The sequence below is a fragment of the Periophthalmus magnuspinnatus genome, chromosome 12, assembly GCF_009829125.3.
Source record: "Periophthalmus magnuspinnatus isolate fPerMag1 chromosome 12, fPerMag1.2.pri, whole genome shotgun sequence".
Taxonomy (NCBI): domain Eukaryota; kingdom Metazoa; phylum Chordata; class Actinopteri; order Gobiiformes; family Gobiidae; genus Periophthalmus; species Periophthalmus magnuspinnatus.
The window spans coordinates 12,106,180-12,132,333 of record NC_047137.1 but is presented as its reverse complement, the minus strand read 5'-3'; the positions used below and the strand labels follow the sequence as shown (position 1 = coordinate 12,132,333).

The 26,154-nt window shown below is 37.7% G+C and overlaps 1 protein-coding gene across 1 annotated transcript; it reads left to right on the top strand.

The window, feature by feature from the left end:
* Positions 1-1,249: 1,249 nt before the first annotated feature.
* Positions 1,250-24,383, top strand: bnip3lb (BCL2 interacting protein 3 like b). The gene is made up of 6 exons (XM_033975984.2): positions 1,250-1,525; positions 13,500-13,737; positions 18,910-18,982; positions 20,473-20,576; positions 21,661-21,810; positions 23,947-24,383. The coding sequence occupies exons 1-6, from the start codon at positions 1,477-1,479 to the stop codon at positions 23,993-23,995; spliced, it is 663 nt and encodes a 220-aa protein (XP_033831875.1). The 5' UTR covers positions 1,250-1,476; the 3' UTR covers positions 23,996-24,383.
* Positions 24,384-26,154: the final 1,771 nt, after the last annotated feature.

The window sequence follows — 26,154 nt, the reverse complement described above, 5'->3', positions numbered from 1 at the left end:
GTTTAGGTGTTCAGTCCCACTTTAAAAAATGCACGATGTATCTTTCTGGTACATGGTTCAACACTTGCTGGTTTCAATGGAGATGTTATTGTGTTGCCTGTAATGTTTCACAGTATGGCTTTTATCCAGCTTGCTTTATTCAATTACAGGTGTTTTTATTGCAGTAACATCTCCAAGGACGCAAGCTGTGGACCATCTACCAGAAAAGCTACATAGTGCAGTTTTAATTGTCTTTAATTGTACCTCAACAGTGCCCGTCCATCTCCAAAAGTAAAATTTCCAAAAATGTTTCTTGCAGATTGAAAATGTTTTGAGATGAGATGCAGTAATGGAATGACAAGTGATAATTAATTTAAGCAATGGTAAATATTACATGTATGAAAACTTAATACAAATTGAAGTTATAATTTTCTCGTGAGTGAGCGATAGGTCTGCAAGATTAATCATAACTGAATCAAAATCACCATTTGAACAGACGCAAATGACAAATAACAAAGGCTACAGTTTTTAAAGCACCATAATTCCACAAAGTATCTTGTCTGTCTTATTCTGCATAAAACCTGTTATTTAGACCTGTATAAACTGTTCTGAAATGTGATTCTTATGAGTTTGTAAAGAAGAATTTGCAAACTAATGCCAAACTAATACAATAGGCTGTTCCCTTCTTGTCTTAGGCAGTTAGATTTATGTTTAGCACCCTGAGATAAACGTATACCCTTTCAAACTAAGGTATATTCTCACGTTTTCACCTAAGGGTCTGAAAAGGTGCAATTGAATAGTCTCTATGATCCTTCAGTCTTCCAGCTAAAGAACACTGAACTCTGGACAAAAGACTGAATACGTTTAGTCACAAGTATCTGGGTCAACTTCTAAGTAGGCTACTGCAGTTTTTAACCACTCATCTAAGTGAACCCACAGTTTCCGAAACACACAGGTGGAGTCGTCAGCTGCACCATAATAACTCCCAGTTTCAACACCAGTTTATGTGGACACACTGGCAGATACTGGAAAACTGTGCGTCACATCTGCCCCGGTGCCAGCTCTGGACGTGAGTGTGCGTACGTGACCTCATGCACGTCTTCTTTCAAACGTGTCAGAAATAACCCCTGTGTGTCTGCGGCCTTCTTTAATCAGTTTACGGCTGCATGTACAGTATGTAGCGAGCCAGAGAGGGAGCGCTGTGCACATCGGTTCGCCATCCTCCCGGAGTTATTATGTAATCTGAACCGCCTCTCTTGGCCCTGGCTGGTGCGTCATGACGTCACCCGGCCTCTCCAGGAAGGCGTGCTGCTCGGCCCAACAGCCAGTGCACACAGCAGCAGCAGTCCGCCCGTAGCTTGTGCCCGGAGCGCAACCCCCGCAAGCACGTCTCCTCCGCCGCGGTGATACGGTGATAGTACACGCCTGGATGTGTACAGATAAGGGCCACTGACTCGAGCCTGTGTATGCAACCCGCCCTGTGCTCCAGCCACGACCATGTCCGACGCTGCTAACGCTTCTGCCACAGACAACGGAGAGCTCAACGGTAAGGCATTTTTTTAGTCATTAATCTAATCTAAAAGTGTATCTACGCTTTTGTAAACGTTAGGAAATAACCGTGTGTCTCTTAGCGAAGGCGTGATTGTATCTTCCCCGCGTTATTAGTACGTGGTTGTTCATTTCCATCTGTTTTTTGCAGCGAAAACTACATGAAGGTAGAACGCTATGTTCTGGGTGGTTATTGACATTGTCTGAGCCAATAGGATTGCAACAGGCGGCCTTTTGGTTTAACGGACACGTGAAACAGCCAATCAGCGACGAGAAATTGAGGAAGGGGCGGGAGTAATTTTTGTCAACAAGGCGAGATTGAACTAGCAATAATGGGTGATTAAAAACATCTATTCTTTCGGTCTTTCTGACAGAATAATAGGGTTTGCTTCGACTCGATTCTATTATACGTGTGCTCAAAAATCTCATCTAATAAATAAGTTTAATCGATGTTAACCCTGTAGGCGTAGCTATCGTTATGTAAAATTTAACCTGTTTCATAATGAACGTGTTTAATTTTAGCGTTGCGTTGACATGCATTCATAAACTTGCTTGATCTATGTGTGCAGATGGGTTTTTTTTTACAAGTTGAATGCCTAAAGCTTATTTTTTTTCAGATCATCAGTATTTGAGATTAACGCTTTTTGTGGCGTTTTTTAAATTAGATTTAGCTAATAAATTAGAACAAACTGCATTTCTGTACTTTATTGTCCCTTGCAGTACACAGTGGGGTGTCAGGCTGCTGTTGTGATGCTAAATGGCCGGATAGTGTAGTGTAGTGACTGGCATTGCGCGCTCCAGTCCACATAAACAAAGCCTGTTTATGGCACAGCTGTCCTGACACCGCGCATGTGTCCGCGTTGGAGAGGGGCCCATGGGCGCGCTCCAGGTGAAGTTTAACCTCACCGCGGGGGGCGTGAGGTGGCAGGCTATTTACAGCCCCGGTGACAAGAGGACAGATGTTCTGGACATGAGTAAGGGGGATAAGTACAGTGAGCTACAGGCTATATGCAGGAGGGTGGGTCCATGATGGTGTACATTAGTCTACTGTAGTTTGTTTTGGTCCCAACGGAGGAATTGTACAATCAGACATGGGTGGAGTAGCTAAGATTCTACTCAAGTAAGAGTAACATTACTGCAAAATATTACTCAAGTAGAAGTACAAAGCAGTGGTCCAAGAAGTAAGAGTAAGTAATAGAAAAAAGCACTAAAGGAAGTGGAACAGTAAGACTCGGGACGTAACATCTTGATTTAAAATTTCAAGTGAATGTAATTGGAAGAACAAAACATTAAATGACTAAATAAATCTAGTATTTTCAAAAGAACACAAAAATGAAGTTCCTTACACCACTTCTTCAGGAATTACTTAGTTTTCCAAGCTCACCATCAAAGGAACATGTCTGTACATGTCCCACCAGGCAGTGACATAATTTAGTATAGTTAAAGTAAGAGAGAAGTAATTCTGGTTAAAACTGTTATGGGTTTAGACTACTGAAACAAAACTTAAGACTGAGATGATGGCCACACAAGGCACATTAAAGCATAGTGCTGAGCTTTGCACAATTACCCCAAATAAAAGGAAAATGGAGAACTAGTTGCGTTTCTGCTGTTTCCTGTCAGGGTATAGTTTGTTTGTGACTTAATTTATGTAACTGCAGTTAATAATTATCTATTTTTAGTCGAGTAACTCAAGGGAAGGGAGGGCACTAGTGTTGCCACAAATCAATATATTTTTGAGGTTTCTCTTCATAACTGTAATCAGATCATTTTGCAACTTATCGATTTACTAAAACATGTTGGTGAATATTTTGTTTGAGATTCAAATATCGCTCAAGCTGTAAGGACCGCAAAATGAATATCCATCTCCTTGAAGAATGTTCCGAAGTATGGTTTTAACTTCCATGGAATCTTTCAGAAGACATGCCACCTCAGGAAAGTCACTGTGTCCTACTTTTTTAGAGCAGTAACATCATAGCTTTACTTGGAAAATGATTTTGTAGCATATTTTGTATATTTGAGATTGTCTTGTAGATTATATATTGTCTATTTTCAACACAAAATGTATTCACCCTAACAGTCAAAAGTTTGGATACATATGTTTACTACTTTTTACATTTTATGTATGGAAGACATCAAATAATAATGCAAGATGAATGGAAATATGTAGCAAAGAAACAAAGTGAAATATCTCAACAATTTTAAATATAAATTATGTATATATTTTGGTTTATTTAGTTGATTATATTTTAGATTAAACTTCCTCAAATTATCCATCCTTTGCTTTGTTGACAGCGCTGCAAATCCTTGGCTTTCTCTCAGCGAGCTTCATGATGCAGTTCCTGAAATGGTTTCCACGTAAAGGCATCAGGGTCAAGAAATGCCAAGTGTACAAAGCAGTGATCAAAGTTTTGAGTAATTTTTAGCTCTGTTTTTGTTTATTACAATCCATATGTGTATATACATATAGTTTTGATGCCTTTAGTGACAATCTACAATGTAAATAATCATGGAAATACAGAAGAAACAAATGAAAAAGTGTGTCCAAATTTTTCACTGGTAGTGTAAGTGGATAAACATGGACTGGATGACTGTTAATTGTAGAAAACTTTCCAATGCTTAATATATTTTTTGTGGATAGTGGTACATTTGTCATTAGAGTCTTTATCAGTCCCTCACAGTCCCTGCAGCTCTATAAACTGGCAGCAGACCTGTCCGTAGTGTGATGTCACTTATTTGGCAGCTTCTTTCTGTTGGTTTAGTCCTGCTCTCTCGGTCAACAACACTTGCGTTCAACTTTGGCTCACTTCTTACACTTCTGTCCGGATCCTGCTCAGCTCTTCAGCTGTGAGTCAGCAGATTCTTACCTGTGTCTCACAATAGGAATGCACCAGTTTATTCAATTCTCATACCAGTATTGATAGTTCAGCTTGAAAGGTACAGTATATAACTTTCTGGAGATATCATGTCAAAGTTAAAACCATACTTCAGAACATTGTCCATGAAGATAGATATGTTTCATTCCATACTGTAGAAGATTATAGCCAAAGGAACAACACTTCCATGGAAACAAACAAGAATCAGGTTGAGATCCAAACCAGAGTAAAGACGCAAGTTTGTCAGTACAATAAACACAACCAAAATGGGAAAAAAAGGAAAAAAATGGCTAAAAGTTACATACTGTATCTTTAAATATATGTCCATATCTAATTTTTTTTTTTAAATCTCAATGTTTTATTACTCAAATGACTACAGAACAGCTATAAATAATAGTTTGAGCATTATGAAACTCTCTGAGCCAACAGGAAATAATCTTGGTGCACCAATTTATTGGCCCAAACAGGATGTCAACTGAACTGATATCATGAAACTGATTGAGCTTTTTATTTCTGGATCTGCACTAATATCCTGTACCAGCATTGCTATTGGTGTATCCCCAAGCAAAATGGGGTTATAGCAGTAGCCAGACTATAAACAAAGCAACATTAGACACTGCCTTAATACAGACAGTAATGATCACAAAAAGATTGAGCTTCTATTTCCATTTTAACTCACTAGTCTGTTTATAAAGACACATCCGATGTTTCTGTGTTAATTTTAAGTAGGGGGTATTATGAAATTCATTTTTTTCTACCATGTTATAACGTTGTTTCCTTTATCAAAAACACGCCTTAAGAGGTTTTAGATGTCATCCATGCATGTTTCAGTAATTTAGTGATCTCTCCAGGGCCCAATTCAAACTACTTATGGTTGGCTGTAAGATTCTATCCGATGCTCACACACTATTTTTTGTATATGTACAAAAGCATGATACAAAACTGTACACAACAACTTCACAAACCTGATGCGATTTCCAGTAGTTTCATTGGTGGGATGCACCCTGATTGTGTTGTCATAAAGGGGAGTGACTTAGTGCAGGGATCAAAGGGAGGGGAGACTCAGAGCATCAAAACAAAAGTGAAGCTTATAAAACATGTTAATGTGTTGTTTTCGGTGAATATAGCATTTTCAAAACAAAAGGTAACATGATAATCTAAATATGTTTGCTAGATATGTTAGCAGGTAATGTCCCATAGAAATTTGTAATGCCCCCCTCTTTAAAGTTGACACAGATTAGCAGCCTCTCTTCTGTCAGTCTGCCCCAGGACAGTTGTGGCTACAGTAGTAACTTACCATCACCAAGTGTGGAAGTGAATGAATAATGACTATAGTGTAGTGCTCTGAGAGTCTTTCATAACCCTGTAAAAAGCGCATTACAAATATAAGGCATTATTATTACTGAGAGATTTCAATTATTATTTTTTTAATAGACTGGGTTCTTACTTTTTGTCTATCACTCACTGCTAGAACCCCGAACAATATCAAATTAATGCCAATTTTTCTACATGGTATCTGATATCTGATGCTATAGCAGAAATGTACTGTCAGTGCCATACATGAATATTTCAAGTCATACATTTTGCATGACGCTGCAGACATAAACTCTGCCCTGGTTTGTTTTACATTGGGATATATTATTGGATACAAATGAGCTTTTGCCACAATCGGTCCTCTGTTATCTGATCCAGCGGATGTCATAGTTAAATCTATTCTAAGATTTAGATTCTAATCTAAAAATTCTTCTATAAGCTGCTGGATGTTGAGCGCCCCTTCTCCAGCCTGCACTGTCCTCCCTCCCCCAGCCTCTCTCCTCGCTCTGAGTAAGCAGGGGAGGATCAGAGGGGCCACGTCCTGTCTGCCCCCTCTAACCCTCTACGACAGCTGACCTGGCTCTACTTCGCCGTGACAAGCAGCTATGACGGGGACAGTGGAGACAGGATAACGGTGTGCTACCAGGAGGGGAGAGTGCAGATTTAAAACTAACACTGAAATAACGATTTATTTTTACAATTTTTACAACTATTTTTACAACTTTTTAAATTACTCTTGAGGATTTATGTGGTGGTGGAACAGTGGCCTACTTTGTGTTTGTGGCCCACCATTTGAGAATCTCAGTTTTAAACTCAGTGCACTTCTATGACCTCATATGGGTGGTTTTATGATGTAATTATGGTAGGGCAGAGCTATATGGCCTATATTTTTTATCACAATGTAAAAGAACATTTAAATCTTGGCTTAATATATTTGTACTGACTTGTTTCATGCTATTTAAGTAATAAGTAATTTTGCTTTCACTCCTTGCATCTTATCTCTTTCATTACTTAAGTTTTAGCCTCTGCAGAACCTTTACATCCAGTGATCAAGTCGCCTGGCAAATCCAGAATGACATCTCTGTATTTTTTATACAGCTGCATATCAGTCCTTAGGCTCTCCACTGCATCTCAAGCGAAGCTCAGACATGGCCGTCCAATCAGATTAGTTTATATCTTTGATGTATGTGAAACAGAGGAACTCATTGGTCAACAGTCATTTAGAACAACGTCAAATCTCTCACCTCAGACTAGTTTAATGCTTCACTCATTGAGTCTGCAGAAATTCTCTTTTCTTTTCAGTCCTTTCTTTTTTCCTCATAAGCAGCCATGTTTGTTTTGATACGGATGAATGCTCCACGGCCTTTACCTCTTAATTAAACTAATCAACAAAGTTGTCAGTGGCCAGTGCCAGCACAGGCACTTACTGTCTTTTGACTTTTACAGTGTTTGTGTTGATTTGTGAAAGTGCACCTCATGTTGGCTCATGTTTGTCAGTTGTTTACTTGTTGAGTCAGTGGTATATGTGTCAAGGTCATGACCTCTTAAACCCAGCCCCTCCTCCTCTGCTGTTTACGAGCTGTGTGAAGTCAGGTCAGCTTCTTCCTCTTTTCCAGGAGAGAGAGCAGAAGCAGAGGAGTGATGAGTGGTGGTTTGCCTTAGGTAACCTGTCACCTGTTGGATCTGTTTGGACATTGGCCAGTATAATGTATTTAAATTCCTTTGCACCTTATGGCCCTTGTTACCTTAAAATGCCTTCTTGTATGTGTTGTGGCTATAAGTGGTGGAGATTTTGAAACTATATCACAGGTGGGTAGTACTCAATTACATTTACTCACAATTTTACTTGAGTAATGTTTTTATTAAACTTGTGCTTTTCTATCCATACTCTTATTTGAGTAAAAGTTTTAGTTCCACTTCCCACTGAGTAAGTCTACAAGTGGCAAAAGCTTTATGTTGACGATATGAAATTATTTAACATTGGTGTTCCTTGCACCACTTTTTCAGATATAATGTATATTTTTCTCATTTTTGTGTCTGAAAATATTAGATTTTATGCAGTATTAAATATTTTGTCTGTCCAGTTACATTAGCTTTAAATTACAAATCAGATGTTACATCATGACTGTTTAAGTTACTCTTACTTGAGTCGTAGTTTTCCCAAATACTTTTTTTACTCAAACTTAAAATACTTTTTTGCGGACCATTACTTTGTACTTCTACGTGAGTAATATTATTTTGAAGTAAAGTTACTCTTACTTGAGCACATTTTCTAGCTACTCTAACACCTTTGGCCTATATTGGTGAGTTACTTGCAGTGTTTGTTAATGTCATCACATGATCAATATCAGGTTTATTTTACCTGTGCCTGAACAGTAGTGTTCAGTAATCTCATTTTGCTCTGATCATTATCTAAAACCTTTAAGGGATCATAATATTCATCGACATCATAAAAGGATATTACTTCGTGTAAAACCAGAAAAGTTGTTTTAGAACCAGAAATGCCTTAACTTTTTTTCCCCCCAGTAGCACACAGGTTCCATCTCATAAACTCCCCTACTTAATAATGGACAGATGAAATGAAATTTTAACATTTTGAAAAGAAAGCAAAATTGTAGGACTGTAGGAATTCTATAGATATACGAAGGAATAGACACAAACCAATTCTGATAGCGATGATAGCAATTTAGACAATTAAATGTGATTTTTAACATTAAATAATAGTACTTTCTTTTATATTACCATTTGGTCTTTATATCTGTGTAATCCCTCAATTGTCCAGGTAGGTTCCATAGTCGACTAGTCTAGAAGTCAAGATCATTCTCAAGCTAATCAGAAGATGTTCATTTTTGTCCTGTGAATGTGATTTTTTAGTATCAAAGCTTGACAGCCCTGTTCCAGCCACAGTTCTCCAGCCGCACACAGTTTAGCTTTCCTGGTTCTAACCCTCCTCTCTTCCCCCTCCTCTTCCTCCTCCTCCTCTGGACTCGTCCCTGCCGGAGATCACGTCCCTGGAAGGAGTGGCCCCGGGAGTCACGTATCCCTTTGGAGCTCCATAACCACTCAGGCATTCACTGCTCTGTCAACACCGAGCCCTCCACAGCTTAACTCTGAACAACCATACCCCCTCCTCCCCCCACAACCCATGGAAATGATGGAGTCAGCCTTCCTGTTGTACTGCAGGGTCTGAGGGTCGGCTTTGCACACTATTTTTGACCGCTGTTGTTGTTGTTGTGTTTACTGAAGGCGTGTGCGTGTTTGGATTGTCTGTTCTTAGAAAGGCACAATGATTTAGTGTGTTGATGTATTGTTGGGGTGAGTTTGCACAATCACTAAATTGGGGCTAAATATAGTCTAAACCAGGACTAACACGGACTTAACCAAACAAGTTATATAATTTGACCAAGAACATGTTATAGTGTTAGAGTTTGAAATACTTGAAAAAGCCAAGTCGTGTATTTTTGCTATGTGATGATTTCTATTAACATGATTCTTGGTCATTAAGAGGAGGGTTAGAAAGTTACATTTGTTTATTTTTAGGAGGAATATTATATAGTTTATTTCTTTGAGTAGTTTTCTCAGATTTTTTTATTACAAGCCTTACAATACCAATATGATAAACCCATTTGCTGTGGGAACTTAAACGGTGTTAGGCCTGGTGGGCCACAGTGGGGTAAACGTAGCTCTATTGAACAGTTTGAATGATTTGGGAAAAATATAGAATTGCGATTTTTATGTTTTATTCATTTATGTTTTGATAATAAGGTTCTGTTCAAAGTTTATATTTTAAACACACACACTTCCAAAAGGACTGATGAAACAACTGAAATATGAAATAAACTAATATAAGAAAATAATCACATTGCAGAGCATGTTTGTACAGATCTAAACTACAGCATTAATAGATTTTATGCAGAATAAGACAGGAGATTATGTCCTTTGTGGAGGAAATCAATTAATCAGTATGTGTTCCCGAAGGGCAATTTAAGCACATTGACCAGTAAAATACAATAATACCAAGGCTCAAACAAAAGCTCAAAAGGTCAACAGATCCAGTGTTAATGCAGTGTGAGGAGTGTCCACACTCTGTCTTTTGTGTCCTGCAGCATCACAGCAGCCTCACGGGAGCATCGGGTGAACTTTAAAGACACAACAGCCAAGTGAGCCAACTACTCAATTTCAAAACAAGTAATGGTACTTCAAATATTGCAGCCTTAGCAATTTGCCTGTTGTGTCCATTCAAGTTTAATTATGAAAACCGTTGTGTCCTTAGGAAAAACATTTCACTCACATTGCCAGGTATAACTGTGGTGCGTGAGTCACAGTGGTCAGAGGGGTCAGAGGATCAAGTAGATATAGAATATTTATGAATAAAGTATTGATACTTAAACTTTTTAAACTTGTTTTTTGACATTTTGATTCAATAATCCTTCTGTCTTATAAAAGGACTTCTCATATGTGTTTTAGAGTCTGTATAGTCAAGATATGAAAACATGACTACAGTTATTCTTCATAGCTAATTAGTCACAATTAGTCGATTAATTGCTGCAGCCCTGGTTTCTTTACTTCTGCAGTTTGTATTCACATGTGAAACAACCAAATAATACAGAAAACAATGACTCATGACTTTGTCCATTGTAAAATGGTTGTTACATGCTCCATGCTACGTGTCATGGCTCCTGTTTGCTGACCTCTTCTGAGCCAGATACACTGTATGATTATTGACTGTAGCTTTATCTTATCAGGTGTGACTCACTGCTCAAACAGTGCATCCACATGTCCTGAAAAAAATACTCTCTCCTCAAAATTATCAAAAATCATCATACTAATCAATACTAAAACTGATAACGAAAGTAGATACTCATTTGACCAAGTATCAATACTAAAAAACTCATATTACCAGGACAGAAATGATCTTGAGCTGTATCAGAACATGTATAAGACCACAGCATACGCACATGGACACCTCATGGCACCCACCTGGACAAATAAGGGATTACACAGATATAAGGCCACTTGGTAATATAAAAGAATGTACTATGGATTTAGGTTTAAAATCATATTCTATTGCCTAAATAAAAGAGTGTTTTTTATTATCATGGTATTGCAATCGGTATCGAGTATCTGGTCCATTGCTTAGTATCAAATTCGAGTTTGAAATTTTAGCATTATAGCAACACTACTCTCTCCTCTGGAAATTTTAGCCCATGTTGGTTGTTGTTCTTTGATGTCTCTGGCCTCCGTGTTTCCTCTTCTCTCTGCTTTATCAAACATTACATGGTGGTCCAGCACTCTTGTCTCATAACAAGATGGTCCCCGATTTGATTCAACCACAACTAAACTAAAACATGTAGAATATCCTCCAGCTAGGTGTTCTTGACCAAACTTGGTTAAATGCACTATAACTGATTTTTACTGTCTTTTTACATGAAGAACGGAAATAGTTAATTTTAAATGGTTTGCAGCAGTCCAAAGTTATTTCTCACTTACCACATGCATTCCGGGCATCCTAATTATTCACAACAATGAGTTTACAAGTGCATTTTCACAACCGTTAAAGACTAGAGCGGAGTTTTGACGTCATATTGAAGAGAACAACAACTAGCATGTGTACGCACACTTCCTGCTTATCGGACAATAAACTGCCAGACACCACACAATAGACTTATTTTGACCTCGAGCTGCTTATACAATATATATACGCATTTGCTCAAATACATGGAAAAATCAGTTACGGGACCTTTAAAGATGGATCCAGGGTATTTTTATCACCCTCTGGTCTCGACAGGTTTAACCCTTGTGGCAGTGAGTGAAGGATGGGTTATGTTATACAAGGATCAAACTGTCACCTTGAACACACAGCGTTGTGTGTATAGTGTTGCCACTATACAAAATCTTTTGTTTTCAATACTTAAGAAAAGGCTGTTCAACTAATAGTACCACATGGTCTTATACCAGTTCTGATAAAGACCGACATTATTATTCAAATCCATTTATATGATTTTTATATTCACTATCACTTCTTGAAACATTTGGATACTAGTTTTATTATTTATATCTGAGTATTTATGTATTTTAGTGTAAGTATTACAAGCCGGACATTTTCAGGAGCATTACATTAATACTATGGAGGGAATTAATATGCTTTTTAAAAATCTATTTTGTTATTCAGTGAGTGCATAACCTCTATGGCACAATGCCCTGATACACGAGGCAGTGTGTTATTAAACCTCAGGCATTCTCAGCTGATCAATGTGCAGATAATAAAATGCTGTTTGGCTGTTTGTTTGGTCTGGAGGATATGACTTGTTTTTGTCATCAGGAAACCACAAGGACTGTTTCTATGGTCTGATTGGCCAGCTGACAGTGGGAGTGTTGTTATGATGGATTGGATGGACTGAAGGCAGTAGTTATGCTGTCATAGAATTTGACTTAGATGTACTGGGTCTGTCCACACGAAATACACAATTGGCACCATTTTTAACATTTTCCAACTGGTGACAGAAGGTAAAATATTTTTCTCACACCACCTTCGTTAATTACAATGGTTGTATAACAGCTGTCAGTTGAAAGGCTCAGAGACTAGGGATGTTAAAAGCATCGCAAACAGAATACTAATCAATACTGAAACTAATATCAAAACTAGATTTCATTTGAGCAAGTATCAGTACCAAAAAACAAACACATTAACAGGACAAAATTTGAGCTTTCATGGACAGCTTTGGTGCCATTTGAGCTTTACCAGAACATGTATAAGACCTCATGGTAACATAAAGAAAGTCCCATTATTTTATGTATTAAAATTACATTATAGTAAAGAGGGGAGCATGTTTTATCTTCATTGTGGTTTAAAAATCAGTATCAAGTATTGAGACAATTCTTTAATATTGAAATAGAGTTTGAAATGTTAGTATTGTAACACAACTAACAGAGACATATGTTCATTTTGTTCCTGACAAATAGGCCTTTCACAGTAATTTTTATATCAACTCATCCACTTCAACATAAATTAGAGTAACAATATTTTGTCAGGCTCAAAATGTATCACGTGTACCTTTTCTTCACACTAGTAGGGAACTTTTTCTTCATTTGATGTAGTATTAGGCCTAAATGATGAAATCTGAGATGTCGATGGGCTAATAATTAACTTACATGACACATTATAGATACGAGAACTAACTACTTTACTGTTTCATTGCACTATGTATAAATTGCTGGCCTAATTATGTTTATTTATGTTTTTTGTTTTTTCAATGTATCACACTTCAAAAATTGTTATCGTGACAGGCAGTCAGTTTGAATATTTCTTTCAAACCAAGATAAAATTGGTAGAGAAATGACAAGTCCATAATTTGTAAATGCAATATTGGAAAAAAGTTCCTCTTTTTTAGAGTATCTCGATTACGATTAGATAAGGATATTACAGTAATCCAACAGTGCTGTAAAACACACCTTTAATTGTATTAGTTGAGGTCTGAGTATCAGACAACTGTAGAAGGTCTGTAAAAGTATCCTTAAAAAGAGCTGAACTTTCACTTTATTCTCCTGTTGAAAAATTACATCTTAAGATCTTTCCATTTTTATAATTTTTAACCAGCGTTATTGCAGTTTAAGGATGTTGTTTATAAGTTATATTCTTTAAAAAAAACTCTCACTAGCACTCATAATTCAAAATATTGACCACCTCTAATTGTTCTAGATTTTATTGAGTTATCAGTAACAGTATGTAGAATAAATGATACAAATTTCATACCAATAACATCATCCATGTGTTGTGTTTTGCAGGCTCTTGGGTGGAGTTGGAGATGCACAGAGGCACATCCACCCCCTCTGACCCCCCTCCCTCGTCCGGGACCCCCCTGCTGCCCCTGCTACCCCTGCCCCAAGTGGAGGAGGAGGAGGAGGCCATGGGAGGGGGCCTGGAGCACGTGCCCTCGTCTTCATCCATCCACAACGGAGACATGGAGAAGATCCTGCTGGACGCTCAGCACGAGTCCAGCCGCAGCAACTCCTCCTGTGACAGGTACAGCAATAATGGGCACTTTTGAAGATATGGAGTATTGATACTTTGCAGTCGCATCATGCTGGAGGGTTCTGTATGTATGTTTATGGTGGAATGTTCAGCAGTTACCATGGTGACACAATGCACACATTAGCAAGCACTGTGTTAAGATGGACTGAAAACTGGAACTACAACAGGCGAGCTGCTTTGTGCTGTTAAGTCAGCTCTTTATGATCAGATTGTTTTAAAACAAACATTCAAATTAAAGTCTTACTTGAGTAACAAAGCTTCAGACATAACAGTGCTTCTAGTTAACATCACCCCACCATGCCTAGTATGAATGTGGTGTATGGGTGAGTGTTGGTGGTGGCCGGAGGGACTGATGGCGCAGATTGGCAGCTTCCATCAATCTACCCCAGGGCATCTGGCTACAATAACCATGTATTAATCTTATAGCACTTTTCCAGACTCTAAGTTGCTTTACAATTTTGTGCATTAGTCATTCACTTCGTTGCTGCCTATCTGCTCAATTGCCCCCTCCGACCACCAACACTCACGCACCACAGTCAGACTTGGCAATGTAGGTGAAAAGTCTTGCTTAACGACACAACAACAGCTTTTTGCCACTGGGGCCCCAGTGAGACACCTGATATTCCCAGCAGTCCTCCTTCCAAGTACTAACCAGGCCCAGCCCTGCTTAGTTTCTGAGATCTGACGAGATCAGGTTTTGAGGAGAACCTTTGGCCATACAGTAGGAGCATAGTACCACCGAGTGAGAAGGGTAATGCATAAAAACAAAACTGTAACTGGAAAACACTATAAGACTCATGCATTAATATTACCACAGCTCCAAAGGGTAGATTTCCAATAGTATTACTCAAAAAAGTCCCAATATAAAAACATTTTTAGCTCAAAATTCTGCTCAAACTAACCCACTAACATGTCTGTTTTACACCTGATGCATCCTGTGGTATTGATGTAATCCAAATAGTGTTGTCACGATACTAAAATTTCAAACTAGATTTTGTTACTAAGGAAGTGGCTCGATACTCATTACCATTTTTGATACCACAGTGATAATAATAAAGCAATTTTTTTAGATAATGGAATGTAATTTTCAACACAAAATAATGATTACCGTGTGGTATTGTACTATTTTTGATGGCTAATATAAGACTGTCCTTAAGTAATATATTTTATTATCGATACTTGCTCAAATTAGTATCTAGTTTCGATTCGATTAGCATCCAATTTTCAGTAATGTTGACAACTCTAAATTAAAAAACTTGGCAAATTTTGAAGTTCAACATAAATCAAGTAAACATAGATAAACTATAACACTGACACAAAAACCCAAGAGCAGATTTAAACCACAAAAACTATTCTACATGTACAGTATTGTTAAAAAATCATGAGCTGCAATTAACAGCAGAATGAAACATTTTAGTACTTGGTTTGTACGTTTAAAAAAAGTTATTAAGATTTAAGCCGTAAAAGGCTGTATTATCATCCAGCTAAAAAATAACCCAAAATTTCCCAGTAGTGACAGTCGTAGATAAAACAAATATCGATGTTTCCATATCAGGCAGAGCTCAGTCTGACTCAGTGTATCATTTTGCTGAGTTGGTCAGTGATAATTATGCACACTATAGTGGTTAAAACTGTCTCATTGCAATAGGATTTGGGTGTGTTTCTGTCTGTGTCCAGTTAAGTCCAGTTAAGTCCAGTTGGTTTACTTTGTGGATGTTTCTGATCCCTTATCATCTCATAGACAGGGCATTTTGAACAGACTGCTCCCTGTGTAATTACTGGGCTTCTTTGGATGTTCCCACAGTCAGGGCCTCCAGGTTATTTTACCAATCACCATAATTTCCTGAGACTCTTGGATTACTGTTGTTGTGACTGGTAGATCCAAATAACAGACTATTGTGTACCCCATCTGAAACGAAAACCTCTCATGAACAACTTGTAAACTATAATATGTGCTTAATAAATTTAGGCTTATTGATACTTTGCAGTGATATTGTGATGGTGGAATGTTCAGCAGCAGTTTTTATGTCTGAAAACTGAAGGGAAAATACAAAATTTATTTAAACAACACATTTCCAGGAGCTTGTGATCAATACAAGCTGTTGAAGTGTTTTGATTTTCAACAAAAAGGTGAGACTAACTGAAAAAACACTTGGCTAATGTTAGCTAGCCTGTGACTGTAATGTTATTTGAGAATTTGTTATTTGTTAAACAGCCCAAATCAGCTCACCTGTTGCAGTCCCAACTAAATCAGCTCTTTATAATCAGATTGGTTTGAAGCAAAACTCAGATTAAAGTCTTACTTGAGTAACATAGCTTCAGACAGAGCAGTGCATACAGTTAGCTTCACGCCCCCAGAGAATGTTGATGACGTCAGCTGCAAAGTATCAATATGCACTCCAGAAATCTGATCATAATCTGATTTCTTGAGTTGTCAGATCATTGAAATATGCAAACAGGGAAATCTGATGTGAGTAATCTGATGTCTTACAGACAAAATGTGAAAGACTAAATGGGTTATTTTTTAATATAGTTTTTACTTAATTTCAAAAAGCACTGGTACTTTAATAATCCATAAATGAACTGACTTTACTTGTTACCAGGTGGTTTGGATTAACACATTTCTTTTGTGCTGTAAAAATACTCCAGTAATCAGGTGCATCAGTTTATCTGATTTTGTGAAAATAAACCCACTGACTCAACGCATAGAATGTTATTTATGTTAAAAATGCAGGCAGTATGTCATAATTAGGCCTGTCAAGATAATTATTATATTGACTGGAATGATCTCTTTTGTGACTAACTTTAGTGGATTTTAAGGTCAAGACATTGATTTTAGTCACATATGCACTGCAGCTGTACCACTGAGCCACATAGCAACATAGTAATGCAGTGTAATCTCTCTAAAGGTTGTCAGGTTTACGGTTTTACCCAAAACAAATGGTGTTTTAGTTCTGACCTAAGAGGCTTATCTCTGTGTGGTGGTTTGTGCTATAGTCATTAACATAGCAGACATTCAGATGTTTAACTCAGTGACTCGATGACCTCAGCTCACAGCACAAGAAAAAGGAGAAAAGTCAGGAGTTCACAATCGGATTAAACACAGTGGAATGGGAGGAGTATTTTTATGCTTCATAACGGAGACATTACAAATTTCTTTCACATGTTCTTTTTTGAAATTCTCAGAAAAAAGTCAAAAGGATTGTTATTTTGTTATTAAAACATCAGTGGGTTAAATTTTGTTATTTTTACAATAGCTGAAAACATCGTACTTAAGTGTGGTATAGACATAGGGGGCATAAAGATCTATTTTAAATTCTACAGGCACAACACTATGTTTGGCCATTGTCCCAGTAATGCATAACAATTCTGGCTAGCTGAGGGGGAAACAGTTTGAACACTACCAGACTAAATTATCACCAGTGCAAATGAGGGCAACATTTCAATCAGGACACGACATTTGTCTGGCAAATACAAACACAACTCTATGTCATGACTGTATAAATACAGTCACAATATTAAAAACAGTCCATTTATTGTCATGATAACAAATTTTGAAATGCAATATACTGTACTGCTAAAGTAAATGGAGACAGTAAATGCTAATAGTGAAACCAAATCATAAAGCAGAATCATCCCAAAAATCTATTCTAAATGTACAAAATAAAAAAGAGCTGCAGTAAATAACTAACTACTTAAGCATTGCATTCTGTTAAGCTTAAATCTCATCGTAGTACCTAAAAATTACAAGAAAATTACCACTCGTACAAAGAAAAAGTCCCCACAATAAATATCGACCCCCAAAAATGATCGTTCCATCTGTCATGTATTGAACAATAAGTCGATATAGTATTTATCATGACAGGCTTAAGTTTGGATCTACTTCTCACAAACTCATCACATTTCTATAGAGTTCTTCAAACTATATCATTTAGTTACTCTCAGTCACTCGTTTGTCCAGTTCTCTCAACATATCGATTCTCTTGCTCAAATCCTGAGTCTGTGTCTCAAGCCCCACCCCCACTGTAGCTCAAAGGTTTATCAGTCAGCTGCTCCTGAGTCACCCGAGGCTGTTTATGTCCATCTGAAAAAGTTTCAGCTCAAAAGAAAAACATACCATTTGAACGATCAGAAAGACTCATTTTAGCAGTATTAGTTCAGTGATTCATATTTCTGTCTACTTCTCTCAGCTGTTAATCCTTGTGGGCGTATTAAACTGTGAACTGTAAAAAAACATTTCACAAATATAATCACCATGTTTTTATTTTCGTAATTGTCCAGCCCTAAGTATTATGAAATCCATATTGTATTTTTTCTACGGTTATTTGTTAAGGGATTGAAAGGGAGGAGCTACACCCACAAGTATGACAAATATGCAGTGTTAAATAATGCTCCTCTGCTGACAAAATACTTAAAAGCCACAGCACATAACTGTCTCAAACACAAGATATGAAAATTAAACAGAAACTAGACTCCATTTGACAGAGTGGGGAATGCAGGGTTGCACATTTCTTTATAGACTCTGTAAATTGACTCAGTGTAGTCGATAAGTTCGCTCCTGAATGATTTTAGTCGGTCAGCTGACAGCAGTCGATGCCTCAAAGGTCAGGTAGAAGTGTGAGAAAATGTGAAATACTGACATGACACACTCAGAAAGTAACAGATAAAGTTTTAATATTTTGGAGGGAAAGTTGAACTAATAATTTTGTCGTATGATTTATGGCTAGGGCTGCTACTAATAATTATTTTAGCCGTCTAGTAATCTGCAATAGAGATTCTTCATGGAGATAGATACGTTTTATGCCATACTGTGGAATATTATTGCTAAAGGAACAACATTTCCATGGAAACAAGCAGGAGAAGGCCCATCTCCAGGCCAAGTAAAAGTCAGGTGTGTGTAGATGCAAGCCCACAGCATGTTTAACTATATTTTTCAGTGCAATAAATACACCCATAATGAAAACAAATATGATTTTATTTCAGCCTATTTTTTAACCGAAACTAACAACAACAAAAAAATTCTAACTCATATTTATTTAAAAAGTGTTTCTTCAGAGCCCCAAAGAAGTTAAACGTGCACGTTGTTTATATCCTCACTGGTTCATTGACAGAGCCATGGTTGAAAACACAAATGTGTAAGTGTGTTTGTTTCTATCTCCTCAGCCCCCCGCGGCCCCACAGCCCACAGGATGAGGGACAAATCATCTTCGATGTGGACGCCAGGAGAGACAGCCAAGTGAGTGCGGCCGTTGTCATGACAACCGCTCAAACGTCACACCAAAGGACAACAGTAAAAGACTTCGAGCAGCCTGGTGCATCATTGTCAGTGTAGTAACAACATATAAAACAGAGTTATTAAAGTGACACCAGCTTGTCTCCGTGGAAATGCTTTACCTAGAATGTTCCACAGTATGAAATTAAACTTGTTTATCTTCATGGAGACAAACCAGTGACATCACCAAGCTAAGTTATTAGTTAGATCTGTGGAGAGGCGACCCCAATCACAGTACAAATTAATGTTTGAGCAATAAAAACACCAGTATCGAAATAAATATATGTTTTTAATGCCATGTGGAACATTCCGGGTAAAGCAATAACCTCCCCATGAAGATAAGAGAGTACTCAAAGCCAGAAATGTTACACAGGGCACCTTTAAGCCTAATATTGGAATTACATGGAGCAAATAGAAAGGCTCCACCAGGTGAACCAGTGCCTCAGCGATTTGGTGAAAAATGACAAATGTGTTACCCTGGTGAGCCATTAGCTCCACATTTCTCCTACTGGCAGGGATACCAGAGTTATCCTAATCTGATAAGCACTGGAGATCCCCAAAGCAAAGCCACATTTAAACACAGTGTTAAGTCATTAATCCTCGGTCTCTGTGCTGTAAAATTAAACATCTGTAAAGTGTATCTGGTCATTTAAACAGAATTAACTGCCGGGGCTGGGTTATATGGCAACAAATATTATCACTTATTTGTATTACAGTAGATACATGTTTACATTTTAATCATTGTATAATTGCACAACCTTGTCATCTACCATCTGTAAGTTTATCTGTTTTTTGTGATGGTGGTGATGTAGCTAGGCCTGTTACAATAATTACTATAGCGACTTATCATTCAATACTTATTAGATGGAACACTCATTTTTCGTTGGTCAATATTTATCATGGGCAAATTTTTGCCAGGAATTTTTTGTTATTTTTCCTCTTCTAAGCTTTAGAGGGTTGAATAAATAACTTCTATGACTCATTATGAATACAAATTAACTAGAAGTGGGCGAATACAACAGGGGTCAGACAGTCTAATTATGGTAGCACTATGTATGGGCGAAGATGGATGTTATATACATACACCATACTGTTGATCTGTATTTGTATACCTTTAAACTTGGAAGCCTCTCAATAAAGTGGGACTAAACACCTAAACTCCATCTACAACCACATTTGAAATAGAGCTGCTAAACTGGGCAGTACCAGTTCAACAGTTCAAACTCTGCCCCTTTCAGCCTGGTGTTAGTAATCAGAAACACCTGGCTGTAATCAGGACAGTCTTGTGTGATGTCATATAGTACTTGAAATTGTAGTGGCCACTAGAGTCAGGACACGTTTTTGACCAGAAAGCTGCAAATTTACCTCGTTTGCACTTAAATAACAACATATCTCTGTACTTCATAATGTAATAATATTTGCCTGGTGTATCAACTCCTGCCTTGTGTCACCAGTCTGAAGTGGACAGCCTGGAGAAGGAGCGGGACATGGACATCCTCATGAAGGACGCAGACTGGGTGGCTGACTGGTCCAGCCGACCCGAAAACATTCCCCCCAAGTACGTATGCCGTTACCACGGCAGCTGCATAATGTCTATATGTTCAGAGGGTTACTATGGCAGTGATGTTAGTTCTGGGACAGTGGTCTGGTCTGGTAATGAATCAATAACTGGAGTTCAGTGGCTGTAAGGAGGTGAGAGGTCAAAAGGTTATGGAGGGTTACTTATTCTTAAAGAATATCTTGGATCAGGTCTGATAATCTGGCACTGAATGTATTTAGTTACTATGTTACTAAGGTGAGACTTTCCTCTGTTTAAAAATGTTAAATATATGTTGTTGTTTTTTTACATTTATTGCCGTAGTTTTAAATTCTGGCTGCAATACTTATGCCGCCACGAACTCCACAGTACAATATGTATTCCAGTACTTGTACCTTCAACCAATACGTGTCTGATACATGGACATGCCTTAGAACCGATCTTAAAAGTTTACTAAATCAATCCTTTGTTAAATGCACAATCCATTGCATTACAGGTAAAACTGATATGAATAAGTCACATTTTAGCCACATTTTGAATAATGAATTCATAATGCTTAAAGGTTTGTTTCCTTGTCTAAAACATATCCAGAGTTGTGTTTTGTTTAACACACAAACGTATTTAGACTGAGTTCTGTGGTGAAGTAGTGTGATGTCATATGGTAACACAGGAAGCGCTCCACCCTATTTTTAAACTCCTTGCGCCTTCAGTAGAATCATTTGGATGATTTCAGTGCTAGCATAGCTCTTAAACTGAAAACTATTGCTTCAAGACATCACAAGGTGGAATAGAGAAATTTGAGCTCTGGTGATGTGGACAGACTAATAATAAATGATCACTCAAACAAGTATTACTAAGTCCATCATGATATAATTCCATATTAATATTTTGAGTATTGCCCTTGGACAGTCATATACACAGGTAGTTTACTCCAACAGCCTCTCCACCACAACACCACCGCATAACACATAAACATTACTCACATTTACAACCTCAAAAACTGAAAGACCTGGATTAGGATGCAAGCTTCATTACAGGACTTTTTGCTCTGTGTATGTGCAGTATTTGAACAACTGTAATCCCATATGCTTGTCTTGTGCCGCAGGGAGTTCCACTTCCGTCACCCGCGACGCTCTGTCACCCTGAGCATGAGGAAAACTGGAGCCATGAAGAAGGGAGGCATCTTCTCCGCAGAGTTCCTCAAAGTGTTCATCCCATCTCTGCTGCTATCACACATCCTCGCCCTGGGCCTCGGGTACGACACTGCAATACAACAAACTCATTCAGTGTTCAGTCTTTTCCATATGGCAGGTTATAACAACACTCATTCTGACATTTTGTATTTTAGAGCAGTAACTAAAGATTATTTTAGTAGTCAACTAGTCATCCTTGATTTTTTTATTGTTTGTTTAGTTCTATAAAGTTGAAAATAGTAGATTATTGATTTTTAAAAAAATAAATACAAAAAACATTGTGAACTACACGAAAGAGAAAATGTGCTTTTCTCAGATCTCTGTTATAATGCTGTTTCCTCATCAAAAACATACATTTAGTTTAATTCCCATATGTTTAACACACAAATCCTGCATATTTACGCTGCGATCTTCTCTCAAACTGAAAACACTCTCTTCTACCTTGCGATCTCATGTGGTGTGCCGAGTTTTTAAACTCCATACACCATCACTAGAATCATTTGGATGATTTTAGCCCTGGAATTGCCAATCTCTACTGAACTAAAGCTAAAAGGTAGTCGTTAACTTGAAAACTACCACTACATACCACCATAGATCACAAAGTGGAACAGAACATATTGAGCCTTGGAAATGTAGATGGACTGGATTCGTCAGACATGTGTGAATAGAACAAAACACCACTCCAGGCATGTTTTTTAATGATAACAGCATTATAAGATGGCCTAAAGCTCACAAGAGTCAATTTTGCGTAATATGGGACCTTTAACTGACATTTTAACAAACATCTTTGAGCTATAGGCTAATCTGTATCTTATATTTGTGGTGTGGGTGAATAAACCTTGCGGGTTCACAGACCTACTATTGTCAGTACGGTAGTTGTTCAGGTTACATTAAAATACTTCCATTTATTCTTCTTGCGGTCTTGATGAGGTTCAACACTGAAACATTAATTTAAAACCTCTATACTGTAAGGACATCCCACAGATGCTCTCCAAACATCTGTCACACTGACTTAGTCCAGCAGGTGGAGCTGTTGCCCTGTTAGTCCTCCTCCAGCCGTTCTGTAAACAGCTGCAGCCTAATGAGAGGCCTGGTCCCTGGAGCCGTGTTTGTGGGAGCACATGTTGGACTAATCCTCAGCTCTGATAATGTTGCAGTTTGTGTCAGCAGTGCAGCACCCAGCTAACCCTTAGCACAGAGCAGGAATGTTATTAGAGTGTTAGTTACTCACACTTGGTCACTCATAAAAGTTAAGGGCTGATGGATTCCAGCACACAAGTCTGTATTGGCGGAGTTCTAGCATAGTTTTCTGACATGTGTGTTGGGTAAATTGTTAATATTGTTCCTAGTGGGTGATAGTGAAATAGAAAGCCTGTCTGTTCCATTGGCACAGTGTACTATACGACTGCAAGCTTAATCGCAATCAAAATTATTGTTTGGATTAACACAGTTGGCAAATCACAAAGGATAATGCAATATTTGAAGTACCATCATTTACTCCACAAACAACAAAATCTCCTGTCTGATTCTGCATAAAAACATCTAACCCTGTAGTTTAGATCTGTACAAACATGGTCTGAAATGTGATTCTTGTATTAGTTTGTCAGTTTATATTTCAGTGTTTTAGTCCATCCTTCTGGGCGTTTTTAAAATATGAGCTTTGAACAGAATCCATTGTTTAAATATATACATTTCTGTCAAATTAATTCGGACCTCGGTATTTTAAAAAGTCCTGTATCCACCCCTGTTTTTTCTTAAAGGGAACATATTATCTAAAATGTAAAAAAAAAAAAAATTAGTCAATTTCAGAGTTGTATTTGGATTGATTTCCTGCATGTCTGAGTAATCCTGTTTTGTCCTGTATTTGAGTGAAGATGTCTGTTTTCACCTGCCCCCTATCCCCGCCCACTTCTCTGTACATACTCTCAATTTTTCAAAAGATTCTGGGTTATACATGTTGAGTTAATATGTACCATTTAGCCATCGTCAATAATTAATACACATGAAAGCCTTCTTTCCACGGTGAAATTTCAGTCTACAGTTTTTAATAGGAAGCCAGTGAACCTGTTTCTATTATTAAGCCTTTTTAGCTCAATATTATGGTTTGAAAGGAATAAAATCTGAAATAATAATGTACATAGTTCAATAAAATAAAGGTAAAATCATTATTTAACTTTTATTCTACTTCTGCCCCACAGGGTGTACATCGGAAAGAGGCTGACCACGCCCCCTACCAGCTCTTTCTGAATATCGCCGAAGACAAGTGCCTGTGAAGTGGCCACAATGGAGTCGCCGAGCGCGCCCCTCTACCCCGCCTGCCCCTCTCTCCCCCCTCCCCCCTCTCTTTTCCTCCTCCCCTCTTCTTCGTCCCTGAGATATGACATGTTCTCAGGTCTGCCCCCCTAACCCTCCTTTTTGTGTCCTCTCCCCTTATTTTGACCCTTTTTCTTGACTGGCTGTTTGACTGTCTGTAGATAAGCCCCTCCCTTTTCCTCGTCACTCATTTGTAAATCTAGGAATGATAACTTAGGTTTAGTTTTTTTCTTCGGGAGGGGGTTGTTTAAACGTTTTTGAGCGGGTGGGTTTTCAAGGAAGCTTCGAAAAACCAAAGTCTTTGCCCTTTCGGATGTGAAAACAAGGGGGGGGACTGTCCAGCTTGACCACAGATTGTGCCACCGACATCAGTAGCCCCACACTTCGTAAAAAATGAAACAAAAATGGTCGTAAAAATTCAACGCCGCGGGCTACTCGAACTGATCATGCCTTTTTTGTAGATGTTTTTTCTGTAGATTATATCAACTTTTCATATTTATTTTTTGCGACAGGAAAAAACGCTGTAATCAGTTACCGTAGTGGCCATCCTGAAACCACAAGTGTTCAAGATTTGCACTGGGGGAGAAACGGAAGATTAGCGTGAAGTGGTGCGAGTTTGAAAGCTAGCGTCGACATTAACAGTATTTTTTTGTTTTTTATTTTTCATTCTTGGTCCTTGCAATTGTAGGTTATCACATTTTTTATCTGCCCCACTCCGAAGTGTACGCTTTGCTTCCTATGTCTAAAAACATATCGTTAGCTAGCTTGACCCTCTATGCTTACTTTGACACTTATCCAATTTGTGATTTAGTTTTTTTTATTGGCCAGGCTTAGTGTAAAAAAAAGTATTTATAAATTTATATACCAAATTGAGATTGCTTGGGTTTGCCCTTTAAACCATGGACTTCATATGGGAATGGAAAGACTAGTTTAGCTAATAGTGTTAGCATTAGCTATGCTATGCTTGGCTAAATGCATTTATTATTAAAAAAAAAAAAAAAAAAAGTCTCAAAAACTATAAATCATACACTGAGTTAGCCAAAAAAAAAAAAAAAGTTTTGGCATATTAAAGCTGACCTCAAGCAGGTGATATAGGGTTGTCCATTTTCAAATATATCTTATGGGTTGAGGGGTTTTTTTTCAAATTTTTAAGTGAAATCAATCAATGATAGAAATATTATTTGAAGTAGTTTAGAATTTTGTATTTTTTTTATCCCTTTTTTATTGACACTCCAGTAATCTTTTGCCAAACTTGCAGATAAAGTGCATATAAGTCGTCATTGTTCTTGTCTCTGAGGCTGGACCCATTGAGGGAAAAAAAGATTGTAGGAAACGTAGCTCTCCAGGCTAAAGTTACGTATAGTGTTGTAGACTGCATGACATTTCTGTAGCAAATTTAACCTGTGAAAATGCATGGAGAGCTAGTGTTTACGAGATCTGGGAAGGCACACGAATGTCTCAAGCTATATATTCTATAATGTAATAATATGACATAAGAATGATACGTTTTTGAGGCAGAGTAAGATAGATTACAGGAGCTACTTAGTATGGACCTCAGTTATTTCATATGAAGACAATATGGAGGAATTCACATACAAGACGCTCATCCTCAAAGTAGGTCCTGATGGTGAACTTAGCTTAGCGTTTTTACAGAACACATATTATGCTTTTTGTGGCTTTAATTCTCTATAAAACATGCTCTTGGTCACTTTGGGATTAGTATTTCACATTTTCTAACTTAAAATAATTGGTAAAACACACTTTATAAACCACTTTTCCATTTCCAATGATGTATTTAGGCATTGGAGCGCCCTCTGCTGTCAGCAACAGGAATGGAAAATCAGAAATAAACAAATGAAGCTCTTAGGAAATGTGAATACTAATAGAGCCATACATTTGTTTATCAGCACAATTTGACCACAGAATGATTCAGGTGATAAAACTGCGTAGGAGAAGTCCAGTTTTTTGCCTATGTTTGCATTTTGCCTGGATTGTTGCGTCAGAGGATTTTTCGAGTGCTCAGAGAAGACGACTTTAGATTAATGAAACAAGCATGAATGGAGCAAAATACAACTCCAATTATGTTTTTGAGG